Source organism: Diabrotica undecimpunctata, chromosome 2, assembly GCF_040954645.1.
Source record: "Diabrotica undecimpunctata isolate CICGRU chromosome 2, icDiaUnde3, whole genome shotgun sequence".
Lineage (NCBI taxonomy): Eukaryota > Metazoa > Arthropoda > Insecta > Coleoptera > Chrysomelidae > Diabrotica > Diabrotica undecimpunctata.
The window spans coordinates 174,467,576-174,490,327 of record NC_092804.1 but is presented as its reverse complement, the minus strand read 5'-3'; the positions used below and the strand labels follow the sequence as shown (position 1 = coordinate 174,490,327).

The 22,752-nt window shown below is 33.3% G+C and overlaps 2 protein-coding genes across 3 annotated transcripts in view; both read left to right on the top strand.

Annotated features, from left to right (window-relative positions):
- LOC140435258 (uncharacterized) overlaps positions 1–4,705 on the top strand; it is a 150,080-nt gene extending 145,375 nt beyond the window's left edge. For both annotated transcript variants that reach the window (XM_072524074.1, XM_072524075.1), the window contains one exon: positions 1,514–4,705. In XM_072524074.1, the coding sequence (XP_072380175.1) occupies positions 1,514–1,692 (179 nt within the window). In that variant the 3' untranslated portion in view covers positions 1,693–4,705. The remainder of the gene's footprint in view (positions 1–1,513) is intronic.
- Positions 4,706–11,630: 6,925 nt separating this feature from the next.
- On the top strand, positions 11,631–21,354 carry LOC140433584 (uncharacterized). The gene is made up of 3 exons (XM_072521564.1): positions 11,631–11,789; positions 13,989–14,255; positions 21,126–21,354. The coding sequence occupies exons 1-3, from the start codon at positions 11,662–11,664 to the stop codon at positions 21,352–21,354; spliced, it is 624 nt and encodes a 207-aa protein (XP_072377665.1). The 5' UTR covers positions 11,631–11,661.
- Positions 21,355–22,752: the final 1,398 nt, after the last annotated feature.

Genomic DNA, 22,752 nt, shown 5'->3' with positions numbered 1-22,752 from the left:
TATTTAATGTATATAGTGAAGCCATTTTTGAAGAAGCATTATTATCTCAAAGTGAAGGAATAATAATTAACGGAAGATGTATTAACAACATAAGATATGCAGATGACACCTTGATTATGGCAAGCTCTGCTGAACAACTCCAATTACTGCTAAACAAAACTAACAGTTTCTGTGAAAAATATGGACTAAAAATGAATATAAACAATATAAATATATAAAAACATAATAATAACAAAGAAAACAAATATACCAACAAACATACGTTTGGGAAATGTACCGATAGAAAGGGTTGATAAATACAAATACCTAGGAACCTGGATTTCAGACAATAATGATCAAACAACCGAAATAAGAGCCAGGATAGAAATAGCAAGAAATGTGTTCGTAAAAATGAAAACAATTCTCTGCAACAAAGACCTTAGATTAGAACTGAGAGTAAGAGCACTGAGATGCTACGTGTTTTCGATACTGCAATATGGACTTGAAAACTGGACATTAAAACAAGAACACATAAATAAATTACAGTCCTTTGAAATGTGGTGTTACAGGAGGATGCTTAGAATAGCATGGACACAGAAGAAAACTAACACGAAAGTATTGCGAGAAATGGGCAAAGAATGCTAAATAATAAACACAATAAAAATAAGAAAGTTACAATATCTGGGACACGTAATGAGGGGACAGCGATATGAACTGCTAATGCTGATAATACAGAGAAAGATAAGAGGAGGAAGGAGTATAGGAAGAAGGAGAGTGTCATGGTTGAAGAATTTAAGGGACTGGTTTAAATGCAGTTCTATAGAACTTTTCAGAGCAGCAGTAGATAGAGTAAAGATAGTGATGATGATATCCACCTTCCGATCGGGAGATTGCACTTAAAGAAGAAGAATGAAGTTGTCCTAAAAATGAACTTGACAAAAATAAAAACCATGTACAACGAGCTAGTGGATGTCCAAGTTGTAATAATAAACAACACTACACTTGAGACAGTAGACGAGTATGTATACTTGGGACAATTAATACATAAATCTGGCTTACTTACTTCCAGAAATCAACAGAAGAATGAAACTAGCTTGGATTCCATTTTCTCTCTATGCTACAGCTTCTTTTATTTCAATGCTATCCAAATATTCGTTTACAGGAAACAAATTTAAAGACAATTCTAAACATTACACTTGTTTCCGCAAATACCGTACAGATGCAAGTCGTTTATGTTCAACTTTGGATGCAGAATGCTGGATGATGGTGATGATCTCTCCATTTCTCTTCCTTGGTTCTTTCTCCCATCCCATACATTTTGGCCCTGTATTCTGAAATTCCAATTTCCCCTTATGTATAAGTGTGAATTTGCCTCATACAACTCTTTCATTGTTCTATCCTCTGATACTTGCATCAGTTATCTGTGAATAATTCATTAAAATGAAACCTAACCTTATTTTATTGGTAAAATACCTAACCTAAGTTAACTTAACCTAAATTTAAAACTAGTATGTACAGTAAATTAATTTTTTAGGAATGAACGTGGTTCACATGATAAAAGGACCTCATGGTAGTTTAGTTGCAGCTCCAGTGGAAGCCAAACTACAAATCGACTCGGATGCTTTACAACCAAACAGTGAAGGTGTAGTTATAGACTATGGAGCACCAGATAGTAAAACGCATAGTAAAGTTGCTGAACTATTTGAAAACTAAGATAATATATAAGACAGAGGGGCATATACTCAAATTTCTTCAAATATTATTAAAATTTAATATAACAGGTTAAATATTTTCACTGTTAGTAAAATGAAACTTAGAACTAAAAATAATATAATCATACAAGCGTCAGTTTTGGTTTTAGAGCTTTTAATTTTCTCTATGACTTGATTGTCAGGTCTTTGTCTATAAGAGTTTCAATTTTTTGAATCTCTGATTTACATCATCAACGTAACTGTTGGAACAATGGAAGATCATTCTGCCTTGACTGATTTAGTAAAAGTGACCATTTATGACGAAGTTCCATGTTTACACGTTATTACATGTTATTTTGTTAAATCAGTCGGGACGTTTATAGATTTCAATGGCTTCTCAGAACAACAATGGTTTTAGAAAAGAAATGAGAGCATAGTTTTTGAATTTTCAGTTTGGAATCTATTTTATAAGCCACGTGGAGATTATATCCACTATATAGCATATTTATAGACATTAAATATTCATATCGTGCCACAATATTTTTTTTCTGATATTGATTATATGCCCCCCTTATTAAGCAAAACAACAAAAAACGAGGTTGATAAATATTTTTTCGTTTATTTTACTTAATAAAAATATTTTTACGTTAGTTATTTTATAATAAAAGTTTTTTGTGTTGGTTTGTTGAAAAATTAATTTTTAATTTAATAATTTGAGGCTATACAAACAAATCGACATAAAAAATGTAAAAATCTAGTCTCAAAATTTTAGCGTTTAATCAAAATTATTACAGGGTTATCCAAAATATTAGATCTAAAGTTCTGTGTAACGTCTTTTAACTGTTTATTTTATTTTGCATCGGAAATTTGTGCACTTGTTGGTTTTATTTGTTGTATAAAAGCTACATTCCGCAAAATTGTGGAAATTTAAGTTTTTGTAGGTTATTGTGTCTCATTTTGACGTTATGTATTTTATAGAAAATAGCATGAACAATCAAGAACACTTCAACACCTGCAGTACGTCAATGTGTGCCAAGGCCATGACGTCACAATGAGAGTGATTTTGAGTATTCTCCGTAAGAACATCGATGATTGGAACACGCGCACGTTATTCTTTGTATCATGTGCCAAGTGATACAGATTTCTAATTTTCCGTAATAGGGGTGTAGAGCCACTATCAAAAAGATGTCTATTATAATATAGATTTCTAGAGTTTATTATTATTCATCTTCTTTATGTGCCATCTCCTCTAAGAAGGTTAGCAATCATCACGGAAATACGCATCCTACATGTTACTGCTCTAATCTTCAAATAGCACCATCCTTTTGTTCGTTTTCTACTTACTGGTCTCTACGTATTTAATTCAAAAGTATTCCTCGTTTAAGAATTCAATATTTTCACTTTGGTTGTTCCCATTATACTTTTTGATTCGATACATGTTGAAGCTGATGTATGTGAATATAGATCACTCTGATATACACTGATTCTTGATGTTTTTATAGTTGGTTTTCGTGCCCCTTCGATTAATTTTCTTTTTTTTAGTACTGCCACTCACATGCAATTTAATCTTGACTCTTACTGTATACCTTTACATTTCGATTGTCAATTTGCATCGTTCGGGTTCATGATATTAAAAAAAGAAATAAAAAAATTGTTGAATGCGGGACTCGATCCTACAAATAAAAAATACCAGTTCACTCGACGACAGCTTCATCTCACAACAACTACCAAAAGTTTGTATATAAACTGCCCAAAAATTGATTATCAGCACCTCTGTCGACCGGGTTACCAACTTTGTTTTCGACACCGTCTGAATCCAGAAACACGTTTTTATTAAGGAGCAACCTTTTATAAGCTTCTAGGTATATTACACAACGTTAATTATTGTGCAGTAAGTTGATGATAATATGGAACATTAGTAAATCCAATTATGCTCAAATTGTTGCTCAACATTGCTCAAATTCAAAACTTCTATTCGACTTAAGAAATATGTCTACATCCTTTTACTATTTGTGTAATTAAAAAGATCATCAAATTTTTGTAATAAATGTAAATACTTCTAAATTATTTCGAATTGGCTGTGTGTTTACTTAGTCAGAAAGTAACGATTACATTTTTACTTTTCTATTAGAATCGTATAGAATATTTTTTGAACTAACTGTATATTATTGAAAACAATCCAAATAGCATTGTGCAATAAAGTGTTAGGTAGTAGGACTCACAATATTTTTTTATTTTTTAATAAGAACAGCAAGAACACTGATTTCGTCTTATTTCTTTACTCATAGAAGTACAACTGTTAAGTCCTTTTTACTAACCAATTATGAACTACTGGCTTGTGATTGGTCAGATTTTAACATAATAAATGTGCCCTATGTTTCTTTGAAAGAAATAAACTGAAAATTTGAACTACAAGCGAATTCCTTGCACAGTAAATTATATCAATTGGTATTTATCTCAACGTGTAAAATGTCCCAGATAGTAGTAATACATCTTATTCCTTGCATCAAGTTCTTATGTTAATATCAAGTGACGCACTTGAGTCTGTCTCTTGTCATTTGTTGCCAACTTAAAATAATATAGTAACCAAACATCCTAACTATACCTATAATAAACATATGCAACACCATATACAACAGTTATCGTAAAATACACTCCCATGGCAGTTTCTAAAAATCTTTCAGAGAAAAATCTGCAAGTACATTTATTAAATTTAATATTTTAGCCTAAAAGAGTGCGTTCCAATCTAGTACTAGTTTCGTAGTACTTTTCATTCATCACCTAAAAATAAGCTAGTTGACGTGACCTGAAGAACATCCGGAATGGATAAGTGCCACAAGAAGTTTTCTGAGTTAAACAGATCCTATTTGTCGATCTACTGTTCAATTGGTGGTAATATTAAACTTTATTATAAATTTGCAAGAAAAAACTTACCTTAAACACTTCATTTGCAGATGTGATTTGGATTGACAGATAATTGCTGTATCTAATATTTTGTAAACTATATAAAATATAATATATTACTGTATAATATTGTTGTTAGTTTCATTTTTTGTCCATAAAAAGGTCAGTGTTGGGTCTGAATATTTATAGATAACCAAACTGAATTTTGGAGCTCCCAATTTGATAAAAATATTGGTTCTTAGTGTCATTTTAGATTTAGCAAATAATTTTTGAATATAAGTTCTTAAGTCATTAAGAACAAAATTACAAGTGGACAATTTCTTTTCTTTATGTGCCGTCTTCTTAGCTGATTCGTTTCTAAAGTATTAAGGTTGCAGCTTCTGGTATTTACTCCCATTTTTTTGTGATGATTTTTTCTTTCTACCTAACTTACTTTCAACCTTGCTTCCCACTATAAGTTGTAGTAGGATGTACTATCATTCCGGAACACATAGTCAGGTATGACACTTTTCTTCTTAAAAATTGCAAACAATTCCATATATTTACCCATTCGTCCCAATACCTCTGTATTGGTCACTCTTTCCGACCAAAGTATTCTCAGTATGTGGCGCTAATTTTTTATAGTTGTTGCTTTAGCGTCCATCCTTCTAATCCGTGAAGCAGCGTCCTTTTCTAAAACCACTCAAACTCAACTACACATTTGTTAATATCCATTAATTTTTTAAATAAATTCCATACCCTTTTATGGATTATAATTCTATTTCCGAATATTTTTGGTGTTGATTGACAGTACGACAATGCTGACATACGTCACTAACTCTGTCCCAACCTTTCTCTTCAAAATGACGCCTATATGCATAGACATATAATACAAATAGACGGACTGTTGCAATATAGATACGTTCCCCCAGTGCGACACATACTCAAAATCCATCGTGAATTTAATACTGGGATGTATTCCATTCTGATGGGAGAGGAAGATATCTAATGTGTCTTTACCATGGGACCAAATGACAAAGGTGTCATCAACGTACCGTAACCAGCAGGTGGGTTTGAGATTTGATGAGGACAGGGCTGTCGTTTCGAAATGTTCCATGTAGATATCAGCTATTACGGGAGAGAGGGAAAATCCCATTGGGGCACCTTTGATTTGATGATAGAAATTATTTTGGAATGAAAAGTATGTATTAGACATGCAGTGTTTTATAAGAGATAATGTGTCTTGGGGGACTTGATGTTTAGGGTCCAAGATGGAAATGGTTTCATCGATGGGAATATTGGTGAGTAAAAGAACAATGTCAAAACTAACTAGTATATCTGAGAGTGAAATAAAAATGTTTTTCAAAAGATCAACGAAATGAAAAGACTTTTTGACAAAGGACGAGGTGTTTTCGGCTAATGGTTGTAAGGATAAAGCGAGATGTTTTGCCAATTTCTGAGTGGGGCAGTTGTATGTACTGACGATGGGTCCAGGTGAACATTGGGTGTATCGATTTTTGGAAGGCCGTATATCTTTGGAATTCGGGATAATTTTTCTCTGGGTATAAGAGATATGGAAGACTGCGTGATATTTTTATAGGTGATATACCTATCAGCTTAAAAAGAAAAGCCTTTAATCAGTGTGTCCTGCCTGTCCTTACATATGACGCAGAGACACTTACCCTAACAAGGACATCTACACGAAAACTACAAGTGACGCAACGTAGAATGGAAAGATCATTGTTAGGCATAACGTTGCGAGATAGGGTAAGAAACGAAGAAATCCGTAGAAAACGTGGTGTAGAAGATATAAAACACATAGCCAAAATTAAATGGAGGTGGGCAGGACACGTCGTTAGAATGAAGGATAATAGGTGGACCAAAAAAATCTTGGAGTGGAGACCGAGAGCGGATAGACGAAACCCAGGAAGACCACCCACAAGATGGACTGACGACATAAAGGGGTTTTGTACCACCTGGATTGCAGCAGCGCAAGATAGATCTGAATATAGGTTTTTCGAGGAGGCCCATGTTCAGCAGTGGACGACTATGGGCTGATGATGAGATTTTTTGATATCTGGAGGTAGAGTAAACTTATTTATGATAGAATTGGTCGTTTTTTCTAGAGTTCGGAGTTTGGAGTTCGAACATTTTGTCGAAATAATTAGAAGAGTTCAGAATGACGGCCGGACACACTAAAATGCATGTACCATGTCAAAAGTCGTTTTTATCTCCTTAACTCTAAACATTTAGAAAAAAACCAGAAACCTATCTTGTCTATACGAAGATCTTACAACAGTTCTAACGATAATATAAAGAAGCTCTTAAGATAGATCCAGAAATTGAGAATGATTTACGTAGGCTTTGACGAAAAGATGAAAAAAATATAACTTATTTTTTAAAATCATTCGTTACTTGAATCTGGCTCGATTTTAATTACTGGGTGAGAACTTCGCTTATATCGAAATGATTAAAAGTAATATCACCAAATAAGGGAGACAAAACAACCATATGGCATATCTCTTATCTCCTCAAGATAATTAAACTTCACTCCTATTCATAATCCCATATAATTAATTCCAATATAGGCTGTATACTGTAGCATATTGTAATGTAACGGCATATGGCAGGTAGATAAACAACACCGCTATCGGGAAATAGCCCATCAAGTGGTAAATCAAAAGGTAAACAATATAGATAATCCCTCATGAACCAGTAGCGCTCCATTTAAAAATTGGAGGTTAAAAATCAAATCAAACTGGAGTTGGTAATGTTATGAGATATATACTGCAAAATAAACCATCCTACAAATTGGCTGGCTAAAATTTAGGCTGAATCTAAATACTAGTTTACTAGTTGAAGTTATTTAAATGACGCACTTTTCTTACTTTGTAAAATGGTAAAAAAATTCAGCTTCAGGTAATACAATATTTCCTTCTGGTGGGAAAATTTATTATGAAACATATTGTACAGTAACGGCTTGATGAGTATTATTCTGGCCCTGCTCGATCCGAAACAATAGTCAACAGGTGGTATATTAACTTTAAACAAGGAACTGCAGACACCTGTGATGCTGACGTTCTGGACTTCATAAACAGCCTTCTTTAATGACAAATCTTCTATCAGGTGAGTTGTCAACAACACCTAAAAGCTTCCTAGTACAATAGGTAACTAGTTATAATATTTAGGTATAGTTCATCCCAAACCCTTCTTTCAGTGCGTCACAGTTGATCGAATTCTCTCTAACGCATAAAGCTAGAAGTGACAGAAAAAAAAACGTGAGTCTTTGATTATTATACATAGAACTTAAAAAATTATATATCGTTCACGGGTATTTGCATATTAAAGCGAATTCTATTTACGGATATATTTATAGGTAATTGGTTGGAGTTTAGAATACGCTAAATAGATATCCAATCAATGATGCGCATAAATATAATTTGACGCAGAAGGTCTCGATAGTGACAGTACTTTGACAATGTCAACTGATAAAATGATAATTGTCATTCCAGGTTAGTATTTTCAGACATTTTACAGTAAAAATTTAATTTTGTATTTATTGTCATAAAAATATTTTAAATATGCCGAGATATACCGAGAATGAACAAAGACTAATATTAAAATTATTAAATTATTTTCAATTAGAAAAAGAGGCTGTAACAACTTTATTACCAGTTTCTGCCGTTCGTGAAGTAAGTTTTAAATTATTCTAAAAAATATTCATATTAGTAGTTTAAATACTATACATTTTAGCCATAGTGTTTATAACAAATAATAATAAATACATAAATAAATCTTAGCTAAGTAAGCACTTTCCTTGGAATGTATAGAATAGGAATTATGACAAACTGCCGTTCCAATATAATGCGCAATAAAATTTTTTATACAGGACGGGACCTCAAATATGTAAATTAAAAAAAAATTTTGAATTCTTAAAGTCTTTACTCCACATTTTCAAAAAATAACCTTTTCACATTTAGCCGATTACGATCCTTCAACTGTCAGATTTAACTAAAATGTCATGAAATAATTCTCGACATTCTTAAAATCTTATATGACGTCAAAATTAGTGACGCACTGAAAGAAGGGTTTGGGACAGACTGTATACAGATTTTTTTAAATAAGTCATCACCAGTAAGACACCAATATTTTGTCTTTATACTAATTCATATTGATTTTAGAACTTTCCTAGTAATAAAAATCAACAAACGAAATTTGCCGTGTGTATTTTTATACTTTCATCAAAATTATAATAACTAAATGTTAGATTGACAATGAAATCTAAAGCGCCAAACATTTTACACGATTTTAAATTAGAGTGGAAAAACATTATGCACTATATTAAATAAAAATTCTTGATTATTTGTAAATTTTTTCCTGTTTATTATGCAACCTGTAATACACGAAAATTTTATAAATATGCCCTGAACAAACAACATTTTTTGTTATTTTGGTTATTACAGTGTGAGTGGTTTAAAAGTTTTATTTTTTTGAATGTATACCAGAGGTTTCATATAACCGACAAGACAAATCCCCAAGCTAAGAGTTGAGTCTCAATAGATCCCAACATAGAAACTGCTCTACCAATTACAATGCCGAGTACGTAAGTTGTCTATAAAAAAATTCGGGTTCCAAAATCAAAGATCTGGTCTACTGGAAAGAACCGATCCCACCGTAAATCGATAATCTCAACGAAAATAAGGACTTGTATGACAATCGTAGTGAACTGCGTCATATTTTTATGAGCTTTTCTGCCTTTCGACTCTCCGAACTCAAAAGAATTGGACAGTATACAGCCTTAGGAGCGTTCAAGCATAATCTCATGGACGGTTATACAATGACGATAAGTAGAACATCTACTACAGTCACTAGAAAACAAACCTCCCAGGCGAATATTTATGTTATTATGGAAATAGAAATCGAGATACACAAAAACTTAAATGAAAAAATATTGTAGATGAGGGAGCTAGAAAAATTGGCAAGACAAAATGGTGTTAATGGATCTACTTTAGGAATATAGCACCGGTGATGATGATAAAGCTGAGATATTTAGTAATAATAAGTCATTTTGTTGAAGGCGGCTACAGACACACATGCAAGCTTGTCCAGCATGCTTGTTCAATTCTTTTTATACAAGCATACTTGAGTGTCTGTAGGGAAATGTGGTGCAAGCTTTATGATTGTACAAGCGGCTTGAGGATTGAAAGGATCTTAATTATCCATGCTTGAATTAAGCGCACTTGCGCAAGCAAAACGGTACGTGTGTACCCAAGATTTTCAAGCTTGAACAAGTTGGCGTCCGTTGTGTTGCTTTGTGAGGTAGCATTTGAGTAATTTTCGTCGCGACTAGTGATCTCAAAAAGGTTAACCGTGAATTATTGGAAGAGTTTATTCAAGAATACCAAAATCAGCCATGTCTTTGGCGCGTTAAATCCAAAGATTATCATAACAAAGCAAAGAGGGATGCAGCGTACAAAATATTATTAGAAAAATCTAGGTTAATTGTCGCAGTGAAAATGAGAGACATAACAAATAATATTCCGAGATTGTTAACAGAAAAAATAATTAACGACACATTAGTCTTGGCAAAATCCGTGACATCGTATTTGTGGTGAAACTAACAATAGATATTCTACAGATTATCCTTCACCTTAACATTTCAATACTCGTTACTCCCATTTCCTCTCAACTTTTCCTAAATTTCCGGTACATTATGAAACCCTTTTTCTCCAGTAATAATTAATGACAGTAATAATTCCAATCAGTATGTAGTTTATTATACACAATATGTACCCACTTTTTGTATGTTCCTAGAGGCAGTAGGTGGATCTTAGAAAGTCATTAAATGTTTATAAGTTAAAAGTTTAGTCTTGTATAGTCGATTCTAAGTCAGCGAATTAAGATTTTGTTTTTTCGTGTTGTTCATTTCCTGTCCCAACAATAATTAAATGTTGTCCTTTTGACACTGGTTTTTTAAGTCCATTATTACTGGTATCACACCAATTGTTTTTTGCAATATGGCTCGTTAGTAAATAAGTTTCGTCAGTAAACACTATAAATTTATTTGCATCTCTTGCTTCCTTTATTTTCATCAGATATTGCAGCCTTAAATGTCTAATTTCGTGTTTCTCGATAAACATACATTTGTAAGTTTGTAGCTTGGAGAATATAGAATGATTCAGCAGTATGTACGCAGCAGTATAGCGGAAGATTACAAGATATAATTAAATATGTTTTCAAACAGGCCACAAAATAGATTTCGAAAAAGCAAAAACCATCGCTCCTTTAAATCGAGAATCATTCGTTAAGCTATAGAAATCGAAAAACGGCCTAACAGCTTGAACACGCGCGATGACGCGAAACGATTACCGGCAACATGGCGACCCCTGCTTCAGCGACCTCCCGCCCACACCGCTCAGGCCACGTCAGTTCAGACCACGTCAGCGCATACCGTTCCCGCGCATACAGCGAGTATAAAAGCAACCACAGAGGGTAAGACCGGTTGTCACTCGACACTGAGGAGTAGGCAGATTGAGACCTCAGTGCCGAGAGACAGTTCTTGCAATATAGAACACGATACTGGTGCGTCTCGAGTGAGGAGAGTAGGCAGATTGAGACCCCGAACTCGAACCGAACCATATCACTTTTGGTAATGGCTCCAAAATGGGTGCCGAAACGTCGAGAAATAATTTCTTAACGCGGTTTTTCCCGAGATCTAAGTAATTTTCATTCATCTGACCGCGGAAATTTATCCGAGCATATATATATATATATATATATATATATATATATATATATATATATATATATATATATATATATATATATATATATATATATATATATATATATATATATATATATATATATATATATATATATATACATATATATATATATACATATATATATATATATATATATATATATATATATATCAGACGATTCCTAAAATTTCACAATGCGTGGCCTCCTTATCACCTAGAGTAAACTTTTTGGACGCCGCTGTGTTGAAAATCAGATAATCCCGGAAAATTATATATAGGACTCCCCGAACGCAAATACTCTTAATAGTTGCATTGCTGAAAAATATGCCAAAGTGCTCAAGATGGAAGGGAGATCGACAAAAAAAGAGCATAAAAGAGTGTACAAAATAAAGTTGAGAAGGTCGAAAGCAAACGCAAGAGAGCGGAATCGGATGCACGGGTTAAATGCCGCTTTAGACAGGCTTAGGAGGTAACATTTTGAGATATTTAGTAATTAGTACATTGAATAATGAAAACTTACAATCTAGAATTGCTTATTTACGAAAGGCCTCTTATCACAAAATGTAAATTTTGGGAAACAACAAAAAACTATCTAGTTTTATGAAAAATCATTTTATACTTTTCTGATTTTTCGAATGATACCTTACACCTCTTAGTTACACCTTTAGTTTAGTTAGTTACACCTTTTATTATTATTATATTTTTTTTATTATTAAAAATATTTGACAAAAGGCGTTTCATAAACAAAAGTCTTGTTTTACTGGGAAAGTTTTGATTGATGGATGAATTTAGGCTGTGTTTATTTATAATTAATATTACTTTATTAAAACAGTACTAAGACAATTCAATTAGATAAAATTAATTGCGATTGCGTACATTTTTCTCATTTTTTGCTTGCAACCGTAGGCCATTGAGCAAGCACATTGTAAAATATCTCGTCTTCTTGAGGGATGTACGGTAAAAGTTTCTTCAGGTCATTAATTTTCTCTTGATGAATTGGTACCTTTGATTCATGAGTTTTTTTTTCTAATGAGGAGAAGGGAGATGGCTCAGCAATATACAGTGGGTTGGATAATAAATTGAAGGTTTTCTTAAGAAATTCACCTATAGAATCATATACAATAAACACTCCTTTTTTAAATCTTTCGCAAGTAAAGTCGTGTTAGCAAGAAATAATAAACATTTCTTTTTTTGTTTTTCTCAATTTTACTTTCTTCTGAAACAGTATTTTTCTTGTAAAATTTGAACCGCCAACTTTGAAAGTCCGAAACATTTGCCTTTTTCACTAAATCCACAGTAAACTTCCCCTGTTTTGTAGATGAAAAGATTATTTCTGATATATCTTTCATAGTGTAGAATCTATCATGTTTACTTAGGTTTCATTTTACAAGGCAGAAGACCCTGTCACATAGGAGTTACCCCTTATTGGAAGTCTATAGACAACTGTTTTGAATTTTCCACTATCTGTAAGTTACATTAAAAACCTAATTATTGTGTGATTTTTATTTTGTTCTGTACAGTTGTCATTGTATAAGTACAACTCATCTATATTAGCTGGAATATTCTCGTCAACATACTTCTTTAAGAAACAGCAAACTTCATTACTTCCCTTTCCAGCAATTCCCTGGTGGTATAAATAAAATGTTGCAGTGCCATTATTACTATTGTAGATACCAAACGGATAGACGGACAGTTGTCTAAGTCTAAGGTAATAATTTTCTGTACTGGAATCGTAGGAAGCGATATGTTTGCCATTTTCATGTTCGACACAGTATTCTTTCGTCTGCCGAAGGGATGAATAAATCTTTTTGCTACACCTCTTATGCACAAGTAGCTGCGCAACTGCAACTCGTTTGGCAGTTTCATTTTATCTGCAAATCTCGAATTTACGAGAATACATACAATTTGAATTTTAACGATATAATTTTTATTGTGTTGAGAAGATTGCTATGTCTTTTGACGCCTTTTAAAAAGGTATGCAACCAGTGTTTCCTCACAAATGATTATACAATAATTAGAAAACTGCTTAAATCGAAGAGTTTAAATGCTAAAGAGCGTAAAAAATTCATCAACACATGTGATTAAACTCATTTATATGGTAAATGGATTTACATTTAAAAATATTTAAGATATCAGCTTATTAAAGACGAGGAATTGTACTGGCATTGTTCTAAAGCTATCTAAAGCTCTTGAAGCATTTTTATATTATTCATTATATTTAATGGGAATTAATTACAACTTGAATTTATAGTAGATTCAATATTCTTAATGTTTAGGACGACTTTATTGAAGGATAGTTTATTTAATTATATAAAATTAGCTTTAATTTGGGGATATGATATTATTTCTAAACCATGAGAAAAAAACAGGAAAAACTGATCTCAGATTTATTCATCGATCTCAGATTCATCTCAAGTCTTATAGCAAATAAATTGTAAACGAAAAATATCACTATAAGTAAATAAATAACATATCGAGGATGCATCATTTATATTTTAAAGTTACATACATATAAAATTGGAGTTTGATATTGATATCGAGAGTAAAAGTTTTTCCTGGCTTTTGTTGAATGTGGTTGTCGTTTTAAGGATAAATCACACGTGAAAGGTACTAAAAATAGCAATAACACATTTTATAGTCTTTTATTGACTACATATTTTGATTACAGTTATATGCCAATTCGATTGACCCATTCCGATAATAACTCCATACCTCAAAAACTGTCAAAAATAGAAACTCTTCGACTAGCCAGGAATTATATATTGGCTTTAACACAAACGTTGCAGGAAGAAAGACCGATGGAAATGTCAAGATTTGTCAATATTCTAAGTGCAGAGTTAAGTCAAACAACAGCTAATTTAATATCTAGTAATTTCGTTAACCGACCAGAATACAAGCACCCTTATTATTACACAAACGATTTAGAAAATTGCAGGTTAGTACAATATACGATAGCTAGGAAGAACCAGAGCAGATGATCGTTTTCGTACCTCTTAAAATGGTATACACATGTTTCTTAGGGGCAGGATTGATCACTGTGTGTATGTGTGTGTGTGTGTGTGTGTGTGTGTGTGTGTGTGTGTGTGTGTGTGTGTATGTGTGTGTGTGTGTGTGTGTGTGTGTGTGTGTGTGTGTGTGTGTGTGTGTGTGTGCAAATTCGATGTGTGTGTACCTACCGAAACGATGTTGACATCGATAACTACACGACACCACAGTGCATAAAAAATGTACTATGTACGAGATTTGGTTACAAATATGGCATTACTACTGTTGATTCTTCCTAGCTGGCCATTACTATATCACCATAATAATCGAAAATAGTATTCTATTATGAAGTGCTTTTAAATTTTTAAACTAGGCTTTCCTTTTATTTAATAATTGTATGAATAACGTGATCCTGAACATTTGATAATGTCGTTGAAGTATTGAATGTCATATTTGTTGCAGATGGTCTCATAAATTGTTGCTGCGATTGGGATTAGGACCGTTATCAGTTGTGGGTTCTCTTCTTTGTAACAAATTTTGCACCTTTAAAGAATGTGAAATTAGAATGAATGTAGTCATCATTCTTCTTTTTGTTTCTTCATTTTCTTCCTTCTTTTGTCCATCAGGTCCTCTTCACCTAAACCTTTCTCTCTCAAGTAATCTGCTACACAGTCCTTTAATCTTTTCTTCGGTTTTCCTCTTCTTCCATCAAGCTCTAACAGAGCTTGATGGAAGATCCTTCGTCTTACATAGTTTTCATTTCTACATGACCAAACCACTGCAATCTTTGTTCTTGAATCTATAAATAAATTTAGTCACCATACATAGCTTTTATTCACGTAAAAATGGCTGAGAACCTTTACCTACTGAATTCAATTTCCTGATTTTGATTTCATTCTGACAACGCGGCAATAAAGAATGACTTACAACCTATCGCAGATTTAAACCTAAGCAAATGAATGGAATGGAATAAGATTACTCCCGTAACATAAACCGCCACAATCTAATCACGCTCACACTAAAACGCTCACGTTCACGCCTGATCACGTTCAAGCTCAAGAAGGTCACTCTCGTTACCCGTCGCGTCGTGAATACAATGTTTTCACGTAACGCGCTAATTACGATACATTAACCCCGATTGTAAGCGGTATTGCAGTTTAATAGTCCAGCCGAGCAGCAGTTTCGACACATATTGCAGACAGGTTGCCATCAATTAATTTCTTATAAATACTATAAATTTCTATTTTAAAGTCAGTTGTAATTTAATTAAATAAAGTGCTGTTACTCTGTTAGTTGTACTTTTAAAATGGCCTTTTTAAAAAGTACCTTCGGGAGTGATAATCCTTAAGTGGCGCATTCAGTGGATTAGTGGTAAAGTATTCAGAAGATCCTCGTCGTTTTCAAACGTTTACCCACTACCGAACCAAAATCCAGAAAAAACTGCAGCCGTTTAACCCACGGATTCCATGCAAATTGGCACAGAAAAATATTTATGAAGAAAGCCGAAAAGAAACTTAAACAAGAAAATAAACTTGGACCAAAAAAGAATGCATCCAAGCATCATCCTATACCTGTAAGCAAATTTCATCTAATTTCTAATTCTAATATCATTTCGTAAGTATCATGCTTTAGAATAAGCGATTTAGAATCTAGTGAAAATATCAAACCAAATTTACATTTAGTTGAAAACAATCATATTTTGAAGTCCCAAAATTCGTTTGAAATACCTTGTGCAATTATTACACCCGCATCCAGTTCAAATAATTCTAATATGGCACCCATTTTGATGTTAATAAAAATCTTTCTATCGTACCAGAGTACGACGGCAATCCAAATGAACTTCACAATTTTATTGATGTTATTTCCATGCTTCTAAACTATTTCTGGTATCATACAAAAACCGAAAATTTTCAATCATATGCTTACCCGAGGAATTATGAACAAAATTAAAGGAAGAGTCAGAGAAATTAGTTCTGTATACGGGTCAATAAAATCAATTCTTGTCCAAACTTTTTCAGACCAGCACTCATGACTTTATCCACTATTTCCATCTAAAACCCATCGCAGAAGAGATTGAATCCATAGAATCTCAGTATATTACTACCAACAGAGCAATAGAAAATGGACTCAGTCAACAATATTTTGACAGCCTTCAAAACTTTGATAAAACTGTACACTTTCTCCGTACAGCAAAAGAGCAACTAGACACAATATATCCAATATCCAGAAGCAAAATAGGACTTATAAACGGATTGGGAAGTGTAATAAAATATCTTAAATATACCTAGAAGATATTTAAGAGCCATGACCTATCCTTAAAAACGAAAATCCGTTTATTGAGATGCTACGTGTTTACAGTGCTGCTCTATGGGGTTGAATCATGGACACTAACCGAGGCATCCATGGGAAAACTCTAGGCGTTTGAGATGTGGTGTTATAGACGGATACTGAGGATCTCCTGGGTGGACAGAATAACAAACATTGAGGTTCTACGTCGGATGGATAAAACATGTGAAATTATATCCACAGTGAAACAGCGCAAGCTAGAATATCTTGGACATGTAATGCGAAACGATCAGAGATATAACCTGCTGCAACTTATATTACAGGGAAAGGTCTACGGTAAGAGGGGACTAGGAAGGTAGAAGAATATCTTGGCTCCAGAACTTACGAAAATGGTTTTCCTTGACCACTTCAGGACTATTTCGAGCTGGGGTTAATAAAGTTAGAATTGCCATGCTAGTAGCCAACATCCCTAACGGATAGGCACCACAAGAAGAAGAAGAAAAATAAAATATATTTCTGGTAATCTAGATCCAGTAGATGCTGAAAGATACAACGTTGCCATTAAATCACTTGAAAATAACCAACAGAATATTATTACCAACATCAATAGCCAACTCAGTCTCAATAAGAGAATATTGACAACTTTAAACCAAACAATTTTATTACTTACACACAATCAAAAAATCATAGCTGAAGAGACAAATAAAATTAACTTAGAGATGAACCAATTCGTTTTCAATTTTAATCATTATATGCAAGTTCGAAATATCTTTGACCAGATAAATTTAAATTTACAAACAATTATACTGGATGATCTACAAACAACAATTACATTTGCAAGAATCAAAACTTTACACAACGGTCCCATCAAACCTGAAGAAATAAAATGGACCCTGCAAAAGATGCTTGAACTCCACGCTGCATCACATATTCCTTATATTCAAGAAGAAGACTTAACCAAATACTATGAAATCATAGACATTGATGGGTATTACACGAATCACACTCTTGTTTTACATTTCCTATCCTTCACTCCAAGTCGTTTACGTACTTCCAATTATACTCACTCCCAACTAATAATCACACAATAATCATTTCACTTAGTCCATACCTAGTCTACAACTCAGACCTTTTTCAATATTGCACCACCACTAAAATAGAAGTAATCGAAGGGACCTATCTAATTGAGTTACCGCCAGGATGTGAACTACGAACCAATAATGAAGTTTACACGATTTCCAAAACAACAATTAAAGAAGAACCACTAACATTACCAAAAGTCAAGACTACCACTATTCCAAAGAAACAACTAATAGCAAAACCCCTAAAATTGGACAGAATTCCTTTAGACGAACTACACAAGGTAACGCAGGAAGAAGAAAGGTTCCAGTCCATCCTCCCAACTCAAATGGACCACAGCTACATATGGACACTCCTTTTGTTTCTTTGTTTTCTCAAGCTACCCAAACTGAAAAAAGAAATGATGAGCAGAATCCAACCACAGCAGAAGACATCCCTGACCAAAGCCATGAGTTCTCAGAAACAGTACACAGAGTTTTGTTCATCCCTCACAAAACTTCTTCGGTGGGTGGAGAAGAAATAATTAAATCAATTAATTTCTTATAAATACTGTAAATTTCTATTTTAGTCAGTTCTAATTTAATTAAATAACCTGCTGTTACTCTGATACTTGTACTTTTTAAAGGGCCTTTTTAAAAAGTACCTACTTTCGGGAGTGACAACCCTTAAATCGCTCAACACTGCACTGTATATCATTGTTTAATTTTTTTAGTTGCTCGAAGTTTCTTTTGTGTTTCATTTATGACGACTATTTTTATCTTACGATGCTTCTTTTTCTACGTTTGTTTTTTCTCTTTGATATAATTTTATTTATCTTACTGTCTATTTTAGTGAACTGTAGTATTTTTATTAATCTAATTTATTGTCTTTATTTATTATAAACATGTTCTAACACTGAGTTTATTTAAAGTCTTTATTTGTACAATATAACTAATTTATTTCACACTAATAATTATATAATTTATTTACATTTATTACAATACGCGCGTTACATTTTAAAAACTCAACGCGATATTATCTTCAGACTAGAACTAACTGTTTTCAACAAAATTCCCTCCTTAACCCTTTACTGGTGAGGTGCATAATATGTTGCATACTTGGTGACGTGGTGCATTAGCGTTAGCGGACCCCATTTTTAAAATAGGTAATGTTTATCGGATTATTTTTTTATAAATTGAATAATTAATTACATATTGTGCATTTACATATTACTTTAAACTACAAATACAAAAACAGAAAAATACAAAACATAAACACAAATACAAAAAATAAAATTACATTTTAAAGAGCTAACTTGATTATTACATGATTATATAACACATTCTGAATAAAACCCTTTATTTTGACAAACATATACTTTATTAGTAACTAACACAAATTTGTTGAAAATTTTAACAGTTTAATTTAAAAAATTAAACAATGAAAGTATACTCTTGTAAAAAAAGTTAAAAACAATTCTAAAAAATAATATTTATTAAGAAATTACACTTGATTTATTGGACCAAATTTATTGTTCACAACAATCCTTGCATATTTTTTCTGTACATTCCGCACATATTGGCGTATTACAAAATTTACAAGAGAATATAGTTTTCTTGTCTTTTGACCTGGGACACTTTCCACAGCGTTTCCTTTTGTTTAAAATGTTTTTATCCATAGCAATGCAACGGAATTTGCAAGATTTTTTCCTATGAAAATTCGGAGTTCTCGTGACACCCGTGTGTTCTCGATTCTTCTAAAAAGTTGAGGTTTTACGAGGGAAAATGCAAGATCTTTGATAAACTGAAATCTGGATTTGTTTTCACTATTTTTTGTGCATGTATATAAAACATATGAATTCACCAAAGAAATGTTCGGGAGCTGCAAAAAAATCGCCATCGGCGACCTTCGAGTTCGTCTGCTTGTCGAAAAAGTAGCACATTTTTGGTCCAGACTATCAACCCCACCTTTAGTGGAGTTAAAAGGAAATTATTTCTTCTTTTACAGTGTCAGCATCAGTAGCCTGATGATGAAATCATTATAACTGCCTTATTCTTTTTTGAAACATAGTTTGAAAAGTGTTTTATACGGATAAGTTTTCAGCTATATTTTTTGACGCAGTAATTTAATAGGTATCTCCCTTTTATTATTTTTTAGCGTTCCAACGTAATTTAACTTTTTTTCTAATAATTTCATCAAATCATTCAAGCACTAGTTTTCTTTAGAGTTTTCAACAATTCTACTGAAAATCCATGATATTGCTGCTGTCTTATCTGTCTCCTCTCTTTCTTTTCAACTATCAGTACTGTCGAATCTCAAACATGCCAACAAAACTTGAACCCTTTTTTGTGAAATTGTACACCGAAGAATGTACCTTCCAGTTCCGTCTGTGGCATAAAGACTATCAAGATCTTCGTGGTTCAATTTAAAAATGGATGAAAAAAACAAAATGCCAAAGAACGCTTTTAGTTCTACCATGTCAACATCAACTAATTCAGTTTTTTGTTGGTCCTTGTATTTTATTCTTGCAAGTGACAGTTTTTCATTTGTCCTTCTCATTATTTCAAAAAGAACATCGTCTGTAAAGATACACTGCCAAAGAGTTAGTGGTGTTGGATTTCCTAAAGCCCTCGCACTACCTTTATGACTAGCAAGTTGCCTGACTAGATTGGCAGCAGGAGTTTTTGTATGAGTTCTCTGAGCAGGTTTCCTTGTCCATTTGTATCTGTTCCTCCCATAAAAGGCTCTTCTTTCATTAGTTGCGTGTTCTTCTTCACTACTCTCAGAAGAAGACTGCTCCATCATCGGTGTATCCTCATCATTGATTCCTTCGCTTTGTTCTGTTTCGGAATTAGAGTCGTATAATTCTGCTACAATATTTGTTTCCTCTTCTGTATCGCTATCTAAATCGCTAAACCACTTAATAAAAGTCTCCCTAAAGTTGGAATCGGTATAGGATACTTTTTTTGATGACTCACTAGCCATTTTTCTACAAAAAACAGTAATTACATAATTATCTACAAAATAAAAAAATACACTTACGGTGATGTGGTGCCTTCACGTACCCCAGCAAATATTTAACACGAAATAAAAGTAAAATAATAATTCACACGACGCTCTTCTTGCAACAGCTCTCATAAAACTGCTTGAACGAGGCATTCCTAAACGACCCTGGCGATAGATAACCGTAACCTTGAGATATCACCAATATTTGGTAGGGTAGAGATATCACCAGTTCAGGGTTAAATATAAAATACAGTTAATCGAGAATCCCTTCGAATTCGGACGGCGACCCTCTCGAAAATTTAGGTTGGCAAACAGATTTATCAGCTGAGCGGCGAAATTACTAGAATAGAATAGAATTAGAAATAATATGTTTACAGATTAATATGAATCATATATTTATCGTAACAGAACATTAGATTTGCCATTTGCCATCTGACTATTGTCTACATATTTACCGTTTTTCTTTTAGGTACTATTCAGAAGATTACAACAAAGTTAATGTTACACTCAATTACGAAGAAAACTACTCACATTTCTGGGGAAACTATATGTCTACGAATTTGCCACAGAGATCTAATGACGAACCGAGCCAAAGATTTAGATATTGGAATTTTTACAATGCAAATAATGTTTCTTTACAAAGCGATGATTATACCCGAATTTATTCTATTAATAAAAATGGTTCTTATTTTACATAGAGAATATTAATTTGTTTTTCTACTCGTTTATTAGTTTCTAATTTTTACAATATCATACAACAATATAACAACAAGATAACGAAGACCAGTGCCTTTCATTATATTCAGTTGCAGCAAATGCCTGGCAGCCCCCAGTAAGATATTGGATGTTGTTCTTTGCAGCCCATAAAACCCTTAGCGCACCCTTTCTGTTGAGACTCTATGATACTGTTTATAGCACAGTGTTGGTAGATACGCCGGGCTACACAGAATGTGACCAATTTATACAGAGTTGGAAGACAAGTAATCGGGCCATACTTGGTTGAATTTGGGTAGAATTTTGATCTTTTGGTATTAAATAAGTTGTTCCCTGGGTTAGGAAAGATGGTATTTCCTGCGGATTAGAAATACTGTGATTAATTAATGCTGATAAGCACTCATGAATACTCCAGAACTTCTTAAGCCAGAAGTTCTGAACGCCGTCTGGTAAGGAGATTTCCAGTTATGAAGATCTTTGATAATATTTAAAACTTCTTCAGCAGTGAAGAATTCGGATTGAGCAGTAACGTAGTATTGGCAGTTGTGCGCCATATCTTCGATCCATCCAGCATTGGTGTTAAGAGCAGCTGGTGGTAATAAACATTATTATTATTTCAGATTTAGCCATACGGTTCACATCCCTCTAAGGGGAAAATTCACTCATCCCAGATACCTACGGTATTAAAAAGATTGAGCTCTGGTGGGACTCTTTCCGTGTTATCGTATTATTGTTATATATATTAATATCTTATCGTGTTATAGAGTAATAGGTAGTGTCTGGGTACTTTCCATTCTCCATTGTCTCCTAATTTGTATTTCTAGATCTCTGTACTTGGCCATCTTTTCGTTGTATTTAACAGGTAAATTATTGGTGTTGGATATCGCCACATCATAAGGGTTGTTTGCCTAGTAAGTTTATTAACTAGTATGAGATCCGGTCTATTATGCGCTATTGGTTAGTCTGTAAGCACAGTGCGGTCCCAGTATAGCTTGTAGTTGTCATTTTGAAGCATTCTGTCAGGGAAGTATTGATAATAAGGAAGACGGTCGGTTTTGGAGAAGTTCCAGTTTGTCAGCTAGTTCTTGGTGGATAATTTTTCCTACTGAGTCATGGCGTTCTTTATAATCAGTACCAACAAATGCCTGGCAGTCACCGGTAAGATATTGGATGGTTTCTTGGGCTTGGCATCCCTATCGGCATTTGTCATTTTGGACTGGAAGATCTTTAACAATATATTTTAGGTAATTTTTAGTTGGAATAACCTAATCCTAAATGGCAAGTAGGAAACCCTCAGTCTCGGAAAACATCTTTCCTGATGTCAACCAATAGTTCGACGCTGTATTGTCGACATATTCTTGGCTGATCTCATTGAGATGTTG